General features: G+C 30.4%; 5 protein-coding genes across 5 annotated transcripts in view; 2 read left to right on the top strand and 3 right to left on the bottom strand.

Annotated features, from left to right (window-relative positions):
- LOC100163507 (methyl-cpg binding protein-like) overlaps positions 1-1,043 on the bottom strand; it is a 2,614-nt gene extending 1,571 nt beyond the window's left edge. Inside the window, exon 1 of the mRNA NM_001162695.2 lies at positions 781-1,043. Within this exon, the coding sequence (NP_001156167.1) occupies positions 781-905 (125 nt within the window). The 5' untranslated portion in view covers positions 906-1,043. The remainder of the gene's footprint in view (positions 1-780) is intronic.
- Positions 1,044-1,291: 248 nt separating this feature from the next.
- Positions 1,292-4,368, top strand: LOC100166264 (PRKCA-binding protein). The gene is made up of 9 exons (XM_001943639.5): positions 1,292-1,579; positions 1,991-2,115; positions 2,176-2,290; positions 2,395-2,523; positions 2,607-2,880; positions 2,979-3,112; positions 3,172-3,365; positions 3,473-3,767; positions 3,859-4,368. The coding sequence occupies exons 2-9, from the start codon at positions 2,069-2,071 to the stop codon at positions 4,036-4,038; spliced, it is 1,368 nt and encodes a 455-aa protein (XP_001943674.1). The 5' UTR covers positions 1,292-1,579; positions 1,991-2,068; the 3' UTR covers positions 4,039-4,368.
- A 1,273-nt stretch (positions 4,369-5,641) lies between these two features.
- On the bottom strand, positions 5,642-7,063 carry LOC100165573 (periodic tryptophan protein 1 homolog). The gene is given in 2 exon segments (NM_001326650.1): positions 5,642-6,331; positions 6,415-7,063. Coding segments are annotated over 2 exon segments (1,185 nt in total). The 5' UTR covers positions 6,936-7,063; the 3' UTR covers positions 5,642-5,667.
- A 125-nt stretch (positions 7,064-7,188) lies between these two features.
- Positions 7,189-13,409, top strand: LOC100168316 (neuralized-like protein 4). The gene is made up of 18 exons (XM_001943579.5): positions 7,189-7,713; positions 7,787-7,987; positions 8,042-8,270; positions 8,562-8,649; positions 8,707-9,159; positions 9,222-9,424; positions 9,487-9,898; positions 9,966-10,237; positions 10,295-10,461; positions 11,087-11,229; positions 11,311-11,404; positions 11,462-11,608; positions 11,685-11,849; positions 11,918-12,097; positions 12,167-12,620; positions 12,684-12,908; positions 12,972-13,047; positions 13,111-13,409. The coding sequence occupies exons 1-18, from the start codon at positions 7,549-7,551 to the stop codon at positions 13,316-13,318; spliced, it is 3,882 nt and encodes a 1,293-aa protein (XP_001943614.1). The 5' UTR covers positions 7,189-7,548; the 3' UTR covers positions 13,319-13,409.
- LOC100167604 (polynucleotide 5'-hydroxyl-kinase nol9) lies at positions 13,372-17,831 on the bottom strand. Its single transcript, XM_001945237.5, has 8 exons — positions 17,422-17,831; positions 17,175-17,363; positions 15,266-15,482; positions 15,016-15,155; positions 14,085-14,283; positions 13,920-14,021; positions 13,724-13,863; positions 13,372-13,660 (listed from the first exon to the last, which is right to left on the bottom strand). Exons 1-8 carry the CDS (start codon positions 17,735-17,737, stop codon positions 13,446-13,448), a joined length of 1,518 nt encoding a protein of 505 aa, XP_001945272.1. The 5' UTR covers positions 17,738-17,831; the 3' UTR covers positions 13,372-13,445.
- Between the last annotated feature and the right edge of the window lie 141 nt (positions 17,832-17,972).

Here is a 17,972-nt window from a genome sequence, read left to right as displayed (position 1 = left end):
TACGGCATTAGCAAAATACGGTTCACATGTTCATTATTACAATCACGCTGATTTTTTGGCTAAAATTAAAAATAATAATTAGCCCTAACTTGGGCAATCTTCATTAAATTTTAATATTTTTTTTTTTTGAACTGTTTTAAAAAATATGATCAACAAAATGGCTATCTTGGAAATTTAATAAATTTATTTTCCTAACAAAAATGTTTGATAATTTTTGAATTTTTGAAAAAAAAAAAATTGAATATTATGTTAATCAATCAGAATTTCTAAACTTATTACTGTAAAAAAATTGCATTTAAATATATTGATTTTCCACGGAGATACTGAGGGTGATACGGGACTTCTGGGACATACTGTATATGGTAATCATATTAGTATATTACAATATATCATATATTATTATAAACAAATGAGATATAAAAACTGTTTTTTGGTTTTAGTTTTAACATTTTAAAAATCAGTTTTAATCAATAATGTATTTGCGTAATTGCTACCTATATTTAAGATAGTCGTTAGCTAGCCAGTAGCCACCAGCCAGTCATAATTACATCTAAAGATTAATAACTTATTAATGAGTAAGATTGAACTAAATACTAGGTCTTATTTATACTAAATTCAAATTTTACTCTGATATAAATATATTTAATAATTCCAATATAAAGTCAACTAACTATGTATTCAAAAACATTCTTAGTTTGTAAGAAATTTAGTGGGTTGAAATGCTTACCTACATTTAAAGACAACTAAACAAATAATAAATGTTAATATGATGGTTCATACCATAAAATTTCCATTTCTTCGGCTTGCGTTTTTAAAATCAAAATTTGTTCTCTTCGTTTCTCGGCTCGTTTCATTCGCGATATCCTAGCTTTGGTTTCTAATGATCTCTTCTTGAGCCTGGGCATGATGATGAAATCTGCAGCAGGTACCGTTATCGTCCGCGCCGTTTTAGAAAATTGACAAATTCAATAAAAAATCAGAAAAATAATACGAATACGAAATTACGAAAATAAAGATTTATTGCATTTCACAGCATTTTGAATACAAAATAATTTTGTTTATATTATAGCTTATACCACAGATAACTGATAAGCCCGGTATATGGTCTCCTTCAGCTAACCATGAACCACGGACAAATATCTATTATCACCTATTACTTATGGCAGGGGTACGAATCACGAACTACTACATGTAGTAGTTCGTGGTACGAACACAGATTACAAATCATAATATACAATTTTATTTATATTTCGACATGCTATTATATACCTATGATCTAAGGACCACAGATATATAAAAATATAATATGTATGTACATTGTACTTATACATAAATGTATTTTTATATTTGTGTGGACCAGCCTTGTTGTTATGTCAAGTCCGTATGTCCGTACTATCACAGAATAAAATACTATCTAGTAATGCTAATCACTAATCAGTAAAAGTCAATCAGTATTCACTAGTCTAGTCGTCTGGTCAGTACTCACTGTTTCGGTACTCGACGATTGTTAGAAATTAGCGAGTCACGACTCGCGACACTCCACGACTCAGTGACAATGTCTAGAGAAAACGTTTAATAAGTAATTACCTATTATTAATTAATATTAATATATTAAATACTGACACTGTGTCTGTGTCCGCTTGGAAAATTGACTACAGTGATTGAATTTCTGTTTTTGTCTGGATTTTTAGTATATATTGTTGGACATTTAGTATTATTGTTTGTTTGCAATCAAATCGAAATTATATTATACCTAGATTCTTTATTCAGCCGGATTAGAAGTTTCAAGATATTATAGCCTATAAATATTTTATACTTCAATATATTATATTTTTGTATACATTTGTATGCTATAATGTTGAAGGTTTTAACTTTTATGACATCTCTAGCTGTTAGTATCAATTCACAGTTTATTAACTCTAAATATATCTTAATTATTATTGTTATTTGTATATTATTACATGTCTACATAATGTATGTTCAATTTCAGAATATTATAAAATATATACTTACAACATCGTAAAGAAAAAAACCATTCTTGGGCGTATTAAGAATTTTCTTACGTACAATGTACGACTATGAATATGGTGATCTGTGTTTTGATGAAGATAAAATGTAAGTTTAAATATTTACTTAATCGTGGTATTTTTACGCTAATTTATTTAACTTGTTTAGGGGTATGAAAGTAACCTCTGGGGTTGTCACAATTAATAAGGACACGACAACCAACCTTATAGGAATAACAATTGGTGGAGGACCGCCTCACTGCCCTTGTATTTATGTTATCCAGGTATGAGTTTCTTTACTTCACTTCTAAAAAATATTGATTTGTCAACTCAAGTATTACATTTTAGTCATAAATCCAATGTACTTATGTGAATGATATTATCATAGGTATCTGACAATTCACCGGCTGCATTAGATGGTACATTAGAAAGTGGTGATGAGCTTCTAGCTATAAATAATGAATGTGTACGTGGACATACAAAATTACAAGTAGCTCAAATGATACAATCAAGTGTTGTGAGTTTAATGGTTTTACTTTTTTGTGTAAAACTGAATTTTTTTTATAGTTTCTTATCTATGTTTATCTATTTGTATGTAAGGGACGAGTAATTTTGAAATACAACAAATTACATGCTGATGCTCGTCAAGGCAAAACTTTGGATATTGTATTAAAAAAAGTTAAACATAGACTAGTTGAACGTATGTCGGCCACCACTGCTGATTCTTTGGGTATGTCTCGTGCAATACTAGTCAATGATAGTCTAGTTAAACGTTTACAACAGCTGGATGATATGGAACAATCATATCGTCACTTGGTTGATCATACAGAACGTGTACTTCGTGCATTTTATGCCCTGACCCAGTGTTTTAAAGGTATTTTCAAGATACAGTATTTTTAAGATCATATTAATGTGATCTAACCAATATTCTATAATAATCATCATCTATTCATCTGTATATATTTATTGTAGAGTTTGGGGACACATTTGCCGAAATAGGTGCTAGAGAACCACAACCTAGAGCTAGTGAAGCTTTAGTGCGCTTTGCTGAATATCACAGACGAATGGAACGTCAAGGTCTTATGCTAATCAAAGCTCTAAAACCCGTAAATATAAAAAAATTAATACATTTTTATTTTAAATATGATTAATAGTTCTGGAATAGATATCTAGGTCATTTGGTACATACCTGAATAAAGCTATACCAGACACCAAGCAAACAATACGCAAGTACGCCGATGTGAAATTTGAATATTTATCTTACTGTTTAAAAGTCAAAGAGTTAGATGACGAAGAGATAACTTATTGTTCGGCAGACGAACCTTTATATCGTATTGAAACAGGCAATTATGAATACAGGTAAACCGATATAACAAAAAAAATATCAGTTTGAGTGTACTTATAGAGACTGAAACATCCAAAAAATGTTTTTGTTAAATCTATAATCATGTTTTTTTTTTGTATAGACTTGTATTGAGATGCCGACAGTTAGCAAGAAAACGATTTGCTGCACTTAGAGAAGATGTCTTGGCCAAAATTGAACTGTTAGAAAATAAACATGTGCATGATGTTGTAGGTCAATTACACGCAATCGCTTCACAAATGGCAAGTTACAATCGGGAAATAAGTTGGATGATGCTTGGAGGTAACAACGTTAGTGAACCACCGCTCTTTCCTATTGAGATGGATTTGACTTGTACTGCATTTCAATATAAGTCCGTCCAGCCAGTAAACGAACTTAACCAAGATGATCTTAACGATGTAAGAAAAAATATTTATATGTTGTAATGTATTATTCATATTAATTAGGTACTCAATTGAATTATATATTAATTAATAATTTAAATTATAGGAAAGTGTACACAATTCAGTTGACAATCCAAGAGTGTACAGAGATTTGCCGCCACTACTTAAAAAGAATGATTCTGTTTCTGCTTTGACAGAACTATCACAATTATGCTTGGATACTGATGAAACAGATAATGAAAATCATACCACAACAGCATCTTCTCCTTTGCTTTTAGACTTATAATCATATTTTTTTTTTTAATCTATTAAATAAATATAATATTTTTATCTATTATACATTCCTACTCGTTTGTATGCATAAAATACGTTTTATAGTTTGTTCTAGTCACTTTTAATGTATACAACCGCCACGCTTATCTATATTAAATAACATGATTAAAGATAAATATAATCATGCTAAATAAGAATAATAAAAAAAAATATGTCTATAGTTTTTATTATTATCACCAGGCATGGGCTAATTCAATGTTTATAGTATTATTTTTACTGCTTATAGTTTCACAATAATGTAGTAAAAGTTATATTGAAATAAAAATGATTATTACTTGGTTTATTTCACTTTTTTCCTTTTTTTTTTTCTAAACAAAAACGAGTGTTCATATAAAAAAGGCGAGACTCAACTCCTCTAAAAATGGAACATGTATTGTAATAATATAGTATATAACTTATCAATTAACAAGCCGCAAGCCCATGTTAAGGGGGGGGGGGGTTCCAGGGGGCCATGGCCCCTGGGCCTCGATAGTTAGAATTTATTTAGAGGCCTCGGATTTGTCCATTACTTTATTCATTATAGGCTTTAACACTGCATAAATCACCTAAAAAAAATCTATGATTATTAAGCCAGGAAAAAAGCTGGTAAATTATAATTTGTAAATAAAGTGATACATTATTCAATTATGTACCTAATACCTATATACAGAGTGTAACAGATAGAATTGACATTTGGAATAACTATTGTTTTAAACAATATTTAAAATTTTTTTTTTGATATATTATAATTTATAGCCACTTACACTACACATGTAACAAAAAAAAATTATTTTTATTTTCTTATACTAAAAATGAAAAATTTTTTTGAATTAATTCAAAATAGCCAGTTTGTGAATCTGATCATAAGAATGATTTGGATGGTAAAAACATTTATCTAAAGCAAATAGTTAATTTTTTAGAATTTTTTTAAATATCAATATTCTTTTGATTAAATTAGTTTGGAACGCAATAATTTTTTAAAAATATTATTTTTAGAAATTTGCTAACATGGGTATATTTCTAAGACTATTCTACTATTCTAAGACTATACTAATCTTATAATTTTATAAATTTTTGTCATACGTTTACGTAACATAAATTTTTATTTTTTTTTGGTCAGTTCTTTTTGTTGCACTGTATATTTATTATACCAGGTACCTAATATTAAATAATATAATATACATTATTTTTTTTTTTTATCAAACAGGGGCCTCACTTAAAACTTTGGCCCTTGGGCCTCAAAATGTCTTGATCCGGGCTTGGGTAGCCGAGCTATATTTTAATTAGAATCTTACAAACAAAAATAAAATTCTTAGTAATAATGAATCTAGGTTATTTTTTAAATAAAGAATAAATAAAAGAAATCAATATAGCGCCACAGATTATATAAGACAAAACATAATATAATTTAATATAATCTGTGATAGCGACAACAGATAATGGGACGAGTTTTTCAGTCCAACACGTGTTTACAGTTCAGTAATAGCTAGACAATCAAAATATGGATTATGACCAATTTGTAAATATCTGGAGACAATATAAGGAGCAATCATTATTACAAATAACAATAACAAAACTTTTTGAAAAATGTATTTTATTAAAATTAACATGTTTTTAAACTAAAATCATTAATATCAAATAATTGAAACTTAGAAGTACCACTTCCACCAACAGCCACTAAAGATGGGTTATCAGTACTTCCATCTAAACTATGCAAAGCACCGGAAAATTCTCTAATTTTAACTAAGTGCTTATTCTCTCTATCCCATACTTTTAAGGTTTCGTCTGTTGAAGAGCTAACAATAAATTTCTCCCAGACATAAATTCCAGTTACTTCATTCTCATGACCTTTATACTTCCACAGTGGTTTATCAGCTCGACAATCATAGCAAATTAGTTGACCTCTATCAGTACCAATGTAACACAAGAATCCATTGGACGGATCCCAATGAACTTTTTCTACTTTACCTTTAACATTCCAATTTTTATATGTATCATAAGTTCGACAATCATAAACATAAAAATCTGAAGAACCAACTGCAAGCGTCTGTGATTCAAATGGATGCCATTTAAGTGATTGAACGTGATCCCCAAAATTTTCCATTCTTGTATGAGGTTCATTTGTTTCTAAATCCCAAAGTAAGGTAGTCTCATCTACTGAACCACTGGCAAGTATATGAGGTAGATGTTCATTCCACGATATATCTAAGATAGCATCAGTATGACCATAATTTTTTTCAGGATTTTTTTTCTTTTTTCTACCCAATCTACAAACGCAAATGAAATATTTAAAATTTAAATGCAAATCAAGTGTTAAATATTTTATTTAGTTTTGTGTTATAATAGTTACCTATATGTGGGTTCCAAACACCCAATCAAATCTAAATCCCAAACTTCTATCATGGCAGACATTGATCCCATAGCACAGAAATTTCCAACGCAACCAAACCATTCCAAACATAGAGGTGGATGCTTCAAAATGATGTCATGATGAATGTAAAAATCTTTGTCGTTGCCATTATAAACATAAATTTCTAGTGAGCACTCTGTTTTCTTAACATTGCCTACTAATACAAGATTGTCGTCCGGTTTGAGTATTTCATCGAGCTTGTCACTGTCGGTATCGGAATCATTAAAGTCATTATTATTATATACGGCCAAACCACCAATGGACATGGCTCCAGACATATCCATTTCTTCTTCGTCATAATTTTCTAAACCATAGTCTTTTTTGTCACTCCGACTTAACTCTTTTTCTTTGGGATTGGTTTCTGTTAGTTCTTTTAATTCTTGCTGAGATAATTTTATCGTATTTTGATGTAACGATACACCTTGTTTTACCCATTTCACACATGGAATAAAACTCGTCATTGTTTTAATGTTTAATAATTAATATTAAACACTAACACTGAAGTCTGAAACAGTGAAACACCAAACACGTGTTGACTGATTGAATATTATGAGCAGTGAGCTGCAGTTGTAGCACATCTATATCTATTATCGTGATATAAACAACCCACAGACTCAAGATAGTAATTATCATTAATTTCTTATCTATAACCGATCGGATCCTATGGTGATCACCACAAACGACAAACACAGATCTACCTATATATGTACCACGGACTAGTGATCCGTACCGTCTAGTCGCCGATCTTTTTTACATTATGTTATCTATCTAATGGTTCCAACGATAGTCGATAAGGGTGTAGACACTATATAGACGGTCGGATCGTCGGATGGAGTAGTTATTTTCGACTTACAAATTTCAACTACTTACATCGAAACTTTATACCGATTTACTATCAATTTATATTTTTTTCCACAATCCGCAGACAAATGTACAGTCATTTGTTTTCATTCAATTACGGCTGAATGATGAGATAGATTCGTCTATACAGTTTACGCCATGTAACCCTGCGCGGTATATAAAATTGTCGTTTCAACATTTGGCTCATGAAATGAAATCTGAAAAATCCTAACCATGCAGTCTGATTCAGACGACCGTTTGAGATTTCATGTGCGGTGTGGCACGTTAGTGAAACTTTCTCCGAACAATAGATCAGCCAAACGGCTTCGAGCATATGATGAATTTAATAATGGTGTTGTCATGACAAATAGAAATATATTCGACGATGAACTATTTGAGGTAAAGATAAAAATTATGTCGACCCACAAATCGAATATATACTCTTTCATGAGATTGATTGTTTGTTTTGTAGATTCGCATTGATAAACTAGTAGACAAGTGGAGCGGTAGCGTTGAGGTGGGTGTGACTATTCATGATCCAGGAGCTATTCCGATACCATCAACAATGACTAATTTGAGGACAGGTACTTCAATGATGTCTGGCCGTGGTATATTGGCCAATGGTAAAGGAATAAGAAGGGAATACGGGAATTTCAATCTGGATGATTTAAAGGTACCTATTATAATTCCATTAATAATTTATTCTAAATTTGTTATACCGTTTTAGGTTGGCGATCGTATTGGTCTGATACGAAAGCGAAATGGTGATCTACATTATTACATCAATGGTCTTGATCAAGGAGTAGCTGTTTCTAATTTACCCTCTAAAGTATGGGGTGTAGTTGATATGTATGGCAGAACGGTTAAAGTTACTATTGTTGATCGTGATGTTAATGAAGAAAAAAATTTGCTAACAAGGCTAAGCAATTCATTAACTTTATCTAATGAAAATCAACGTAAGTTTAATTGTTTGGTACATATTAAGCATCCTTTTTATCTATAATAATATAATATAGCTGTATTTTTCATGCTAAAACAATGATACAATCAAAATTTACTGGTCTTATTTTTAAATTATAACTGTTTTGGCACCTATAATATGTGCTAATTCATTTTGACAATTTTTTGATCAATGGAAAAAAAAAACGTTAGTTTTGGATTATAATTAAGATTGAGAAATTAAAACAACATTGATTAGATACCATAATTTGTTTTAATAGACATTAAAACTGTTGATTTTGTTTCAGAAATCAATGAAGATTTACTTGAATTCCATCCTATGTGCGGTGCACATACTCTAGTCATTAATAATAATACTGTTGCTTACAGGCCAAAGTAAGAAGAATATGAGCATTTATTAGTTTCTTAATTGATCAATTATTTTTATTTTAGCGCATTAGATGATTTTAATAATGGTGTTGTGTTAACCAAGCGTCCACTGCGTTCAAATGAATTATTTGAAGTTCGTTTGGACCGTCTAGTCACTAAATGGGCTGGTTCAATAGAAATTGGCGTGACAACACATCGTCCAGGAGATATTGACTATCCTTTAACTATGACAAATGTACATTCTGGTACTTGGATGATGACCGGTGTAGGAATTATGCATAATGGCATTACAGTTGTCAATCAATACGGTGTAAATTTAGATACATTAAGGGTAGGAGACCGTGTTGGTGCTATGGTCAAATCAAATGGCTCTTTATACTTCTATGTAAATGGCGTAGACCAAGGAGAGGCAGCTAAAAATATTCCAACAGGGGTGTACGGTGTTGTTGATCTATATGGACAGGCAGCACAAATTACTCTATGTCGTGATAATGTTGATCAAATTTCTCCATACAAGTATGTAATATTTTATTATTACATCAATAATCCATATTAATTATTTTTATTTCATATCAAAGAAATAATGTTAGATTCTTTCCTAATCATGGAAAAAATGCACGTATAGTTCCTGGGTCACGTGGTCGTACAGCTGACAGGTTGTATTGTGAATATGAATTTAGTCAGTCAATTGTTCTAGTCAATCAAATGTTGCAAGATGGTGAATTATTTTCTGTTAGTGTGGATAAACTTAATGACCGATGGTCAGGCTCAATAGAAGTTGGTAAGTATATCATGGAACTAATAGATAATATAAAATAATATTTAATATGAAATGTTTTTTAGGTGTTACTACAATTCCCCCAAATATCCTATCTGCTGATCTGCCAAATACTATGACAGATTTAGATCATGATACTTGGGTTTTATCTGGATGTACGGTGATGAAAGATGGGTTAGCAATTAAATACAATTATTCACTGGATTTGGACAAAGTTAAAGTTGGTTCTGTTGTTGGTGTAATGAGACATAACAATGGTTATTTGCATTATTTTTTGGATGGGCATGATCAAGGGGTAGCTTGTACCAGTGTACCTCCAAATTTATATCCAGTGATTGATATATATGGTCGATGCACCCAAGTTACTATCCAAAGTCCACCAGAAATTAGATGTGATGATAGTGATTCAGACACAAGTTGCTGCTCACAGGATGATGCAATATCTGTTCAGACCGAAACTGGAGTTAAAGGACAAAAGTATTTAAAGTTGATTTAGTTGTATTATGATTAAATAATGTTGATATGATTTTCTTCTATATTTTAGAGATATTAATTTAATTGAATATCTGTCCGGAGAAAACATAGTACTAATTGAAGATAATAGAACAGCCACTCGAGTAAAATCTTTCAAAGGGGGCCTCTTAATATGTGACAATAAGATGCAGCCTAACGAATTATTTCAAATATTAATAGTAAAATGTAATACAAATTATGCAGGAAGTATGCGAATTGGTGTTATTAGTTGTCTGCCAGAAACTCCATTGCCATCTAATATCAAAGATTTAAATATAAAATCAGATGTATGGTATTTTTCTGGTATGTTATTTAATTTTACTGTTTTAATTATAATATTAAAATCATGAAGTTTTATAGGTAACCAAGTATGGTACAATCAATCATTGATCATGAACAACTATTGTCCAAGCTTAGATAGGCTGAGAGAGGGTGATAGAGTTGGTATTAAGTATACAGCGGATCGAACATTACATTTGTTTGTGAATGGCTATGATCAAGGAACTGCTGTATATAATGTACCTGAGGTAACTTTCAATGTTCTTATACTGTATTTAATTCTGCATAATATTCCATAAAATAGGGAAGGTTACTACAGAAATGGCATGATGTATTTAAATATTGGTAGACATTTTCTCTAATATCTACCCTCCTTGTTATCACTATGTGAACTCGCCTTCAAATAAGTAATATCGCATCACCACTGGACACCCAACCAACACCCCTTTAAACTTAAAATTATCAGAGGTAGTTATCTCTCAAATACATTTTTACCATTTCTGATCATAGGGGCTTTGTATTTTTTATATAAAGTCAAGTAAGTACAATAGATTCTTATTATGTTGAAATTCAATATCTCAAACTGAAACTAAATTGTAATCCTCTTGAAACTATTACAATAATGTTGGTTGCATGAAAAAAATTATTAATTTAATGTAATGGCCACTAAATCATGTTTAAGGGACCATTAGCTCAAATTCGATTAGTTGAATGTTTAGTGATTGTTCATGCAATCGGCATTGACTTTTGACGGAAACTTGAATTTTTAGCTATCTCAAACTTTCTATTTTCCATGAGATTCGGCATAACAAGAGTTTACTGTAATATATTAATATTTCAACATTATATTTAATTATAAAAACTTGGTATTAGGTTATTTATGGGGTGATTGATTTGTACGGTTGTCATATTTCGGCTAAAGTAATACATACGGATCAAGATTCTAAAACAAATGTGCAAATGGTTTCTTCGCAGTGTAGTGAAAATACATCAGATATATCTGAATCAGTTAAAGTGTTAGTATTAAATTATTCTCAAAAATTTAAATCTAAATTAGAGTTGCATCTACTTTAAATTAATTAATTATTTTATTTTAGAGACACAACAATTAATGTTCTGAAAAGAATGACTGTACTGGACGAAGATATGAGTGAATGCTGTTCATCTGAAATCAGTTATTTTATAGATGAGGTAAAATTGAATTTAATTGAACGTATTAAATAAAATAAATATTGTAATTGTTTATAGTCTACATATAAATTAATGAGATTTAATGACTGGCGAGGTCGCAATGTACGCTTATCACGAGATGGCCGTATAGCAACTAGAACAGAAAGTTATCATCACGGGTTAACAATGACATCAGATATTTTGCTACCAAACTCTTTATTCCAGGTATATACATTTTTTAATTTCAAACTAATAATTATTGATTATATTAGTATATTTTATGATTGATATTTGTTTACAGGTTGAAATCCAAACATTAAATAAGAAGTGGGAATCATCATTAATGATTGGCGTGTCTAAGATTACATGTACCAATAATTCTGCACCAGCAACAGCGTTATCTTTAAAGGGATATGATAGCACATGGATAATTTCTGGTGATTCTGTATATTTTGATGGCCTTAAAGTAAATATTTTCTATAAAATGTTATGAGGATTTTAAATATATAGGTATATATATTTATTTGTTGTTAGATTAAAAGTAATTACGGTCCAGATTTGAATTATTGTTTACCAGGAGATATCATTGGAATCATGATTGATGGAGAAAATCGCTTAAAATTGTTTGTTAATCGTATAGATTTTGGAGTAGCTGCAATTAACATGCCAGCTGATTGTTACGGTATCGTGGATTTGTATGGACAATGTGAACAGGTAAATAGTAGTACATTTGTATTATTATTGTTTTAAACTATACTTTAAAAATTCTACCAAACTACCTAGGTGTCCATAGTAAATCCTTTTATTGACTTGTCCCCTGTTGATCCTGTCCCAAATATGCCTTTGGAATGTGACTTATTACCTGAGGATGCTAGTCAACCAATCCCATCTGAAGAGAAAGCTGACTTTGAAGGTGATGAAAAACAAAGTCCGGCGTGCGAAGAAACTGAATTGGCAGATTTAACTTGGATGAAAACAGACAAGACCAATGAAAATGTATTGGTGGCAAGTGGTCATGATGTTAGATCTCGCTCAGCCGAATTGGCCGGATGGATAGATGAGGAAGCAAGTACGTCTACACTGAGAATGTCAAAAATTCGTGCAGGGAAAACCTCTGGTTATTATACTCCAGATACAAGAGAACGGAGACAAAACGAAATATTGAAATCTCTTCGTCTCAAACAGTGTCAATATTTTAATTTATCATCAAAAATCAGAGCTTATCTTAGTATTCCAGGTTAGTTACCAAACAATGAGAATGAGTAGTTTGTGAATGAATTTTAACTATTCATTTTTTCAGATGCATTTTTCTTAGAAAAAGGTCATACATGCTATTGTGATGGATGTAATTTGTATACATGTGATGAAAATAAATTATCTATTGAAACGGGTTGGTGCAAATTTTTACTCCGCAAACATCCTAAGTTCAATAATTTAGTTTTGGATAAATGGAGATCAGCATATGTAGGAAGATCATTTGATATGATCCGCAGTTGTTTGGATAATGGAATTTTAACTGTTCTAGGTAAAATTTGTTCATCTTTTTTTAAAAGTAATATTTTAGTTTATATTTTGTAATATAATTTAGATACTGAACCGGAAGACATTATTCTTTATCCATACTTAAAACGTACAGTATGTTGTCAAAACATAAAACCTTTCGGGTAAGTTAAATATATTCTACAATTTTATTATTAAAAGTTATTATAAAATCACTGTCTTATCAGGTATTATGATCTTGAAACCAATAACCAGTATAAGTGCCATGCAGCTTTTGAGTTGATGATTGAACAAGGTTCATTTGAAATTGGCGAATTGTTGCCAAAATCTAGCAGAGCTGATTGTCATCAAATTTCATCATTAGTAATTCCTAAAATTGGTACCAAAACAGTACTCACAGCTCTTTATTTTAGATTTGATAGAGATATAAATTAAATTAAACTAGAGAACCATTAGATTATTAATATTAAGAATTTAAAAGACATTGATCTCACTTATTTTTGTTATTTTTTTATTATTATTTTCAATATTTGATAAAGAACAATTATTATTAAAACATTCATTACATCACTTTATAATGTCTAGCAACCTTCTCATTTAATATGCTGTCCTGCTTTGCACTAACATATTTTGGATTTTCTGTACCTTCTGTATAGAATGTGTATGGCAAATTTACGTTACCAAGTCTTAACTGATTGACATGTCTCAATACATCTGGTGTTACAGGAGTAGTTATAAATATGTCACCAGTAGATTTATTTACAGCACGGACAACACCTAAAATAAAATAAATAATTATATTCAGCTTTTGTATATTATTGAACAACATAAAATACACACCAAATCCAACACATTCACATAATTCTGTGTTATTGGCCACACACAGGGCCAACACATTAGCGTTAATTATATCTAAAGATTCATCTTGGGTTAAATCATCAACATCCTTTATTTGGATATTAATATTTCGGATGTTTATTCTGTGAATTAAATATTATTATTCTATGTTAATTATCAATGTTACAATAATTTATACTTGTATGGGACAACATCATTAAAATAGATATCTGTACTTTCCAAACATTTGCTGAAGTAGGATGATGTTACCAATTGTTGCCTAATGTGCTTATTAATGTTTCTATAAAGATATAAAATGTTAAAAAAATGTTTAAAAAAGAACTTTATTTTGTATATGGCTTACGGTGAATAAGGAGCCTTAGCAAACTTATTTTTAACAGTAGACGTAAAATACCAAAGGTTGTATGACAAAGAAGATTTTGTATTGTCATTTACAATTTCTGAATGCAAATTTAACTCTTGGTTGTCATTGAATTTAATCTGTAATACATCAGATGGTTTAGTTTCAGATATAAGATTATGTAAGATCTTGAGACCTGCTCCTAAAAATAAAAATAAATTATTTAATTTTTTATTTATGACTTTTTTTCTGTATTATTAGTATACTGTTGATTAGGGTGGCGTGGCATCCACGGATCAGCGGAATTCCGCAGATAATCTACGCAATTCAATAATTATACTATTAAAAAATTATAATTATGTAAATCTTGTAATATTATATAATATGTAGTATTTAAGGAAAATTAAATGAGAATCCCTTTGTAAATATTTTTTGGGTTAAGAGGATGCTTCTAATTTTTTTTCTTTAACCCACGCAATATAACAAATGTTATGTTGACAATAATGATCATAATCATATTTATTTCTAAAATTAGACTAAAATGATGTCTTAGAAAATTTGAGGATAAGATTCTAGGGCATCTAATAGGCTTTTTATTATATTTTAATTTTAAAGCAAGATGAGTATTTCATAATTTAAATAATATAATAAAAATTCTATGAGATGCCCCAGATAATCTTACCTTCAAATTTTATAAGAGGTAATTTCACTCTAATTTCAGAAATTAATATGATTATGATCATTATTGTAAATGTAAAATTTGCTAAGTTATGCCTGGGTCAGAGAGAAAAAAAATTTGCTGACAATATCATCTTAACCAATAAAGCAGGTTGTTAATTGAATTTGATGATGTACATGGTTTGTTCTGCAGAAGACCTCGGATAATCGAGAGTACACTATTATTATTTATTTATGATTTAGATCTAAATTTTACCTTCAACAAATCCCATGGTGTTAATAAAACAAGGCATTAGTTGCAACTCATCAGTATTGATATCGTTGATTATTTTTTTAACAATCTCATTGTAAAGTGGTACATTAGTCATAACATCATTGCTCCCAAAAAAATATGATCTAAAAACATAAAAAAAACCTATTGTAATTACTGTTTGAGCATAACTTAAATAATTTATTGAAAGATTCTATAAATTATAAAAAAACAATTAAGCAATAATTAAGATTACTTTAAAGGTTGCATTAAATGTGTATAATTTGGTCCAAGTAATGGTTTATCAATAACAAATGCTGAAATACATCCAGGTATGAAAAATTCACTTTGGCCAATATCAAAGTCCAATACTAATATTCTGTTCCACTTCTTAAGACATTTATTTATAAAATACCGCATCATTGTTGATTTTCCAGAATTTTTGTACCCAGCCAACATAATTCTGATTGATTCTATAATCAAACATTTTTAATTTTAAACAACTATAATATATATATAACTATAACTTAATATAAACAACTTGTGAATGGGGTTCAAATGGTTCATACAACACCAGTGTTGTAGACAAGGGGGGATGTGGGGGTCAGATCCCCCTCCATTAGCTTTATTTTGTGTCTTTGTTTACATTATGTAGTATGCACTTTAATGTAATATTGGTCGATGACGATTGACGACTATGGTTATAATTTATTATAATTTATAGCTTATCTTATAATTTATAGAGACCTGAGACAAAACTATATAGTTTATATATCAGTGGCGCAACTTGATAATAAGGGGCCCATGTGAAAATTTCTAGACCGGGGCTGTTACGTGCTAGCAAGAATTAAACACAGTACAACACTTGGTATAAATCAAACGTGGTTCAAAGTACTCTTTAAACTTTCTTATATCTCCAAGAACAATTTGAAATTTTCACAAAATCGGTCAAGTAGTTTTTGAGAACCTATATAATAGCTACAGCTTACAAATATACATTTAACTCTCATGTTTTTTTTAAGATAGAATTTCTTTATTCGAAACCATAAGCGTGCGGCGATTTAATGGATCCTTTTAACTCATCTACCAGACTAACTAATGGAAAACATTTAAAATACTATTTTTTACTAATTTTTTAAAAAAAATAAAAATAAACAAAAATGTCTATCGTAAATTTCAAAATACCTCTCCGGGTTGAACCAACTGGGTCTAATAGACTAATAGTGAATCTAAACCATTCAAAGACTCTCAAAAACACACAAAAAATTTCAGTGGTTTAGGAGATCAACGACATACAGACAAACATTTATTTGTACTATATATATAGACATAGATTGTTATTATTTTCGGCCACCCGGCACCCAATTCATTTTACCAAACAAAATTATTATACATTAAAACTTTCCCCATGACTCGACCGATTTACTAGCGAAAACCGTATTAAAATAAGTAAGTTTTTTCGAGATATGCTCATACATACAAAAAAGGGGCTTCTATTTTATAATATTTATATATAGATTATATTATATTAATTGTATTAATATTTAATTATTATTATATTATTTTGTATATTACACATTATAGTAGGAATATCGTATATGAGAACCCCAAAAATCGGGGTCCCCTGTGAATTGCACACCCAACACTCCCGATAATTGCGCCACTGGTATATATATTATATAATATGTATGACGTATGTGGGCTCGACTAAATGGGCTATACTTCCACAGTTCCAATGTGTGTCTGTGTTTAAAATTTTATCGGATATTATCGTTTTTAAGTTATGAGAAATCATTATCGCCACGGCACTATATGGGTTTAGTTCACTGCGTATAAATACAACTAATTTAACTGAAATCTAAATAAAGAAACACTCATGGGATTATTGATAATTGATTGGACCTATCAATTATCAAAGAGAAACGTAGTTTATAATTATTGTACCCGCATTTACAAATTCGGCAGTGCTATCAGACATCTGTGCAACTGTAGCATTTCGTATACAGAGTATAAAATTTTATTTTACTAGTTACCTTAGAAAAAAGTTTTGAGAGGTTGAAGATTTTCCAATTTTCACCTCCCATTTAGCTGTCGTTTTTTTTTTTGATCGGGGGGGAGGGGCTTTCAGAAATCATGTCTACACCACTGTACAACATAAAACTAACCTGTAGAGGACCCAATAGGACGTTCGAGGAGTTCATCACAGAAATGTTGATATTGTTCATTCATCACAAGCCTTTGATTTGACATCGGAGTCTTACTCAGATCAAACAAACAACCTAATTGCTCTTCTAGTTCAAGTAAACGTTTTGGAGGAGTCAATCTAGTTCCACTAGTGTCAAACATGTTGTAATCTAAAAAATTCATTGACAGATTAATACTTTTTAATTTTTAGTTTAACTTTTAACTTACTGGGAACATAATTATTCATAAATGTTTTCCATTTGCTGGATTGGCTGCTCTTCTCCAGCACAACAACTGCTTTTTGTCCGTCGGCCGAACTAATAGAAATCAATCCGTGCAATCCCGAAGAGTACAATGTAGTCTTAGGACTATCCACGGTCATCGTATAACCCCATGGTTCTATAATCCCTTCCAAAACGTGGACGTCGATAGCCCCGATGATATATAAAACGTCTTCGCCGTTGAATTCTATAAACACTTTTTCGGATGAATCGGATTCAAAGAATATGGGCAAAGTATCAGGTAATTGAAATATTTCTTTCATTTCAAAGCCTAAATCTAACTACGTGCTAAACTACCAAGACGGTAAGACTTTAAAACGAATTTGGTCCGACCAACTATAAAAATAATAAATTTTTATCACAGATTCAAAACACAATATAATCATAATATTTATTATTCCTCGTGCCGTATGGTATCAATGGTATCAATTTTACGGTTATTAATAACTTGTCTATGGTAAAAGAGATATCACCATTGACCACTAAAGTACCACAGAA

The sequence above is a fragment of the Acyrthosiphon pisum genome, chromosome A1, assembly GCF_005508785.2.
Source record: "Acyrthosiphon pisum isolate AL4f chromosome A1, pea_aphid_22Mar2018_4r6ur, whole genome shotgun sequence".
Taxonomy (NCBI): Eukaryota; Metazoa; Arthropoda; class Insecta; order Hemiptera; family Aphididae; genus Acyrthosiphon; species Acyrthosiphon pisum.
The sequence above is the reverse complement of the archived record's forward strand: the minus strand, read 5'-3'. Positions and strand labels throughout refer to the sequence as shown.

Excerpts from the sequence above, each read along its gene's own strand:
- LOC100168316 (XM_001943579.5), top strand. The coding sequence starts at position 7,549 with ATGCAGTCTGATTCAGACGACCGTTTGAGATTTCATGTGCGGTGTGGC. Across the intron at positions 8,650-8,706 it reads ACTGTTGCTTACAGGCCAAA|CGCATTAGATGATTTTAATA; the intron begins GTAAGAAGAATA and ends TTTTTATTTTAG. Across the intron at positions 12,909-12,971 it reads TGGAATTTTAACTGTTCTAG|ATACTGAACCGGAAGACATT; the intron begins GTAAAATTTGTT and ends AATATAATTTAG.
- LOC100166264 (XM_001943639.5), top strand. The coding sequence starts at position 2,069 with ATGTACGACTATGAATATGGTGATCTGTGTTTTGATGAAGATAAAAT. Across the intron at positions 2,116-2,175 it reads TGTTTTGATGAAGATAAAAT|GGGTATGAAAGTAACCTCTG; the intron begins GTAAGTTTAAAT and ends TAACTTGTTTAG. Across the intron at positions 2,524-2,606 it reads AAATGATACAATCAAGTGTT|GGACGAGTAATTTTGAAATA; the intron begins GTGAGTTTAATG and ends TTTGTATGTAAG.
- LOC100167604 (XM_001945237.5), bottom strand. The coding sequence starts at position 17,737 with ATGAAAGAAATATTTCAATTACCTGATACTTTGCCCATATTCTTTGAA. Across the intron at positions 13,864-13,919 it reads AATGATGTTGTCCCATACAA|AATAAACATCCGAAATATTA; the intron begins GTATAAATTATT and ends TTTAATTCACAG. Across the intron at positions 13,661-13,723 it reads ATGTGAATGTGTTGGATTTG|GTGTTGTCCGTGCTGTAAAT; the intron begins GTGTGTATTTTA and ends ATTTTATTTTAG.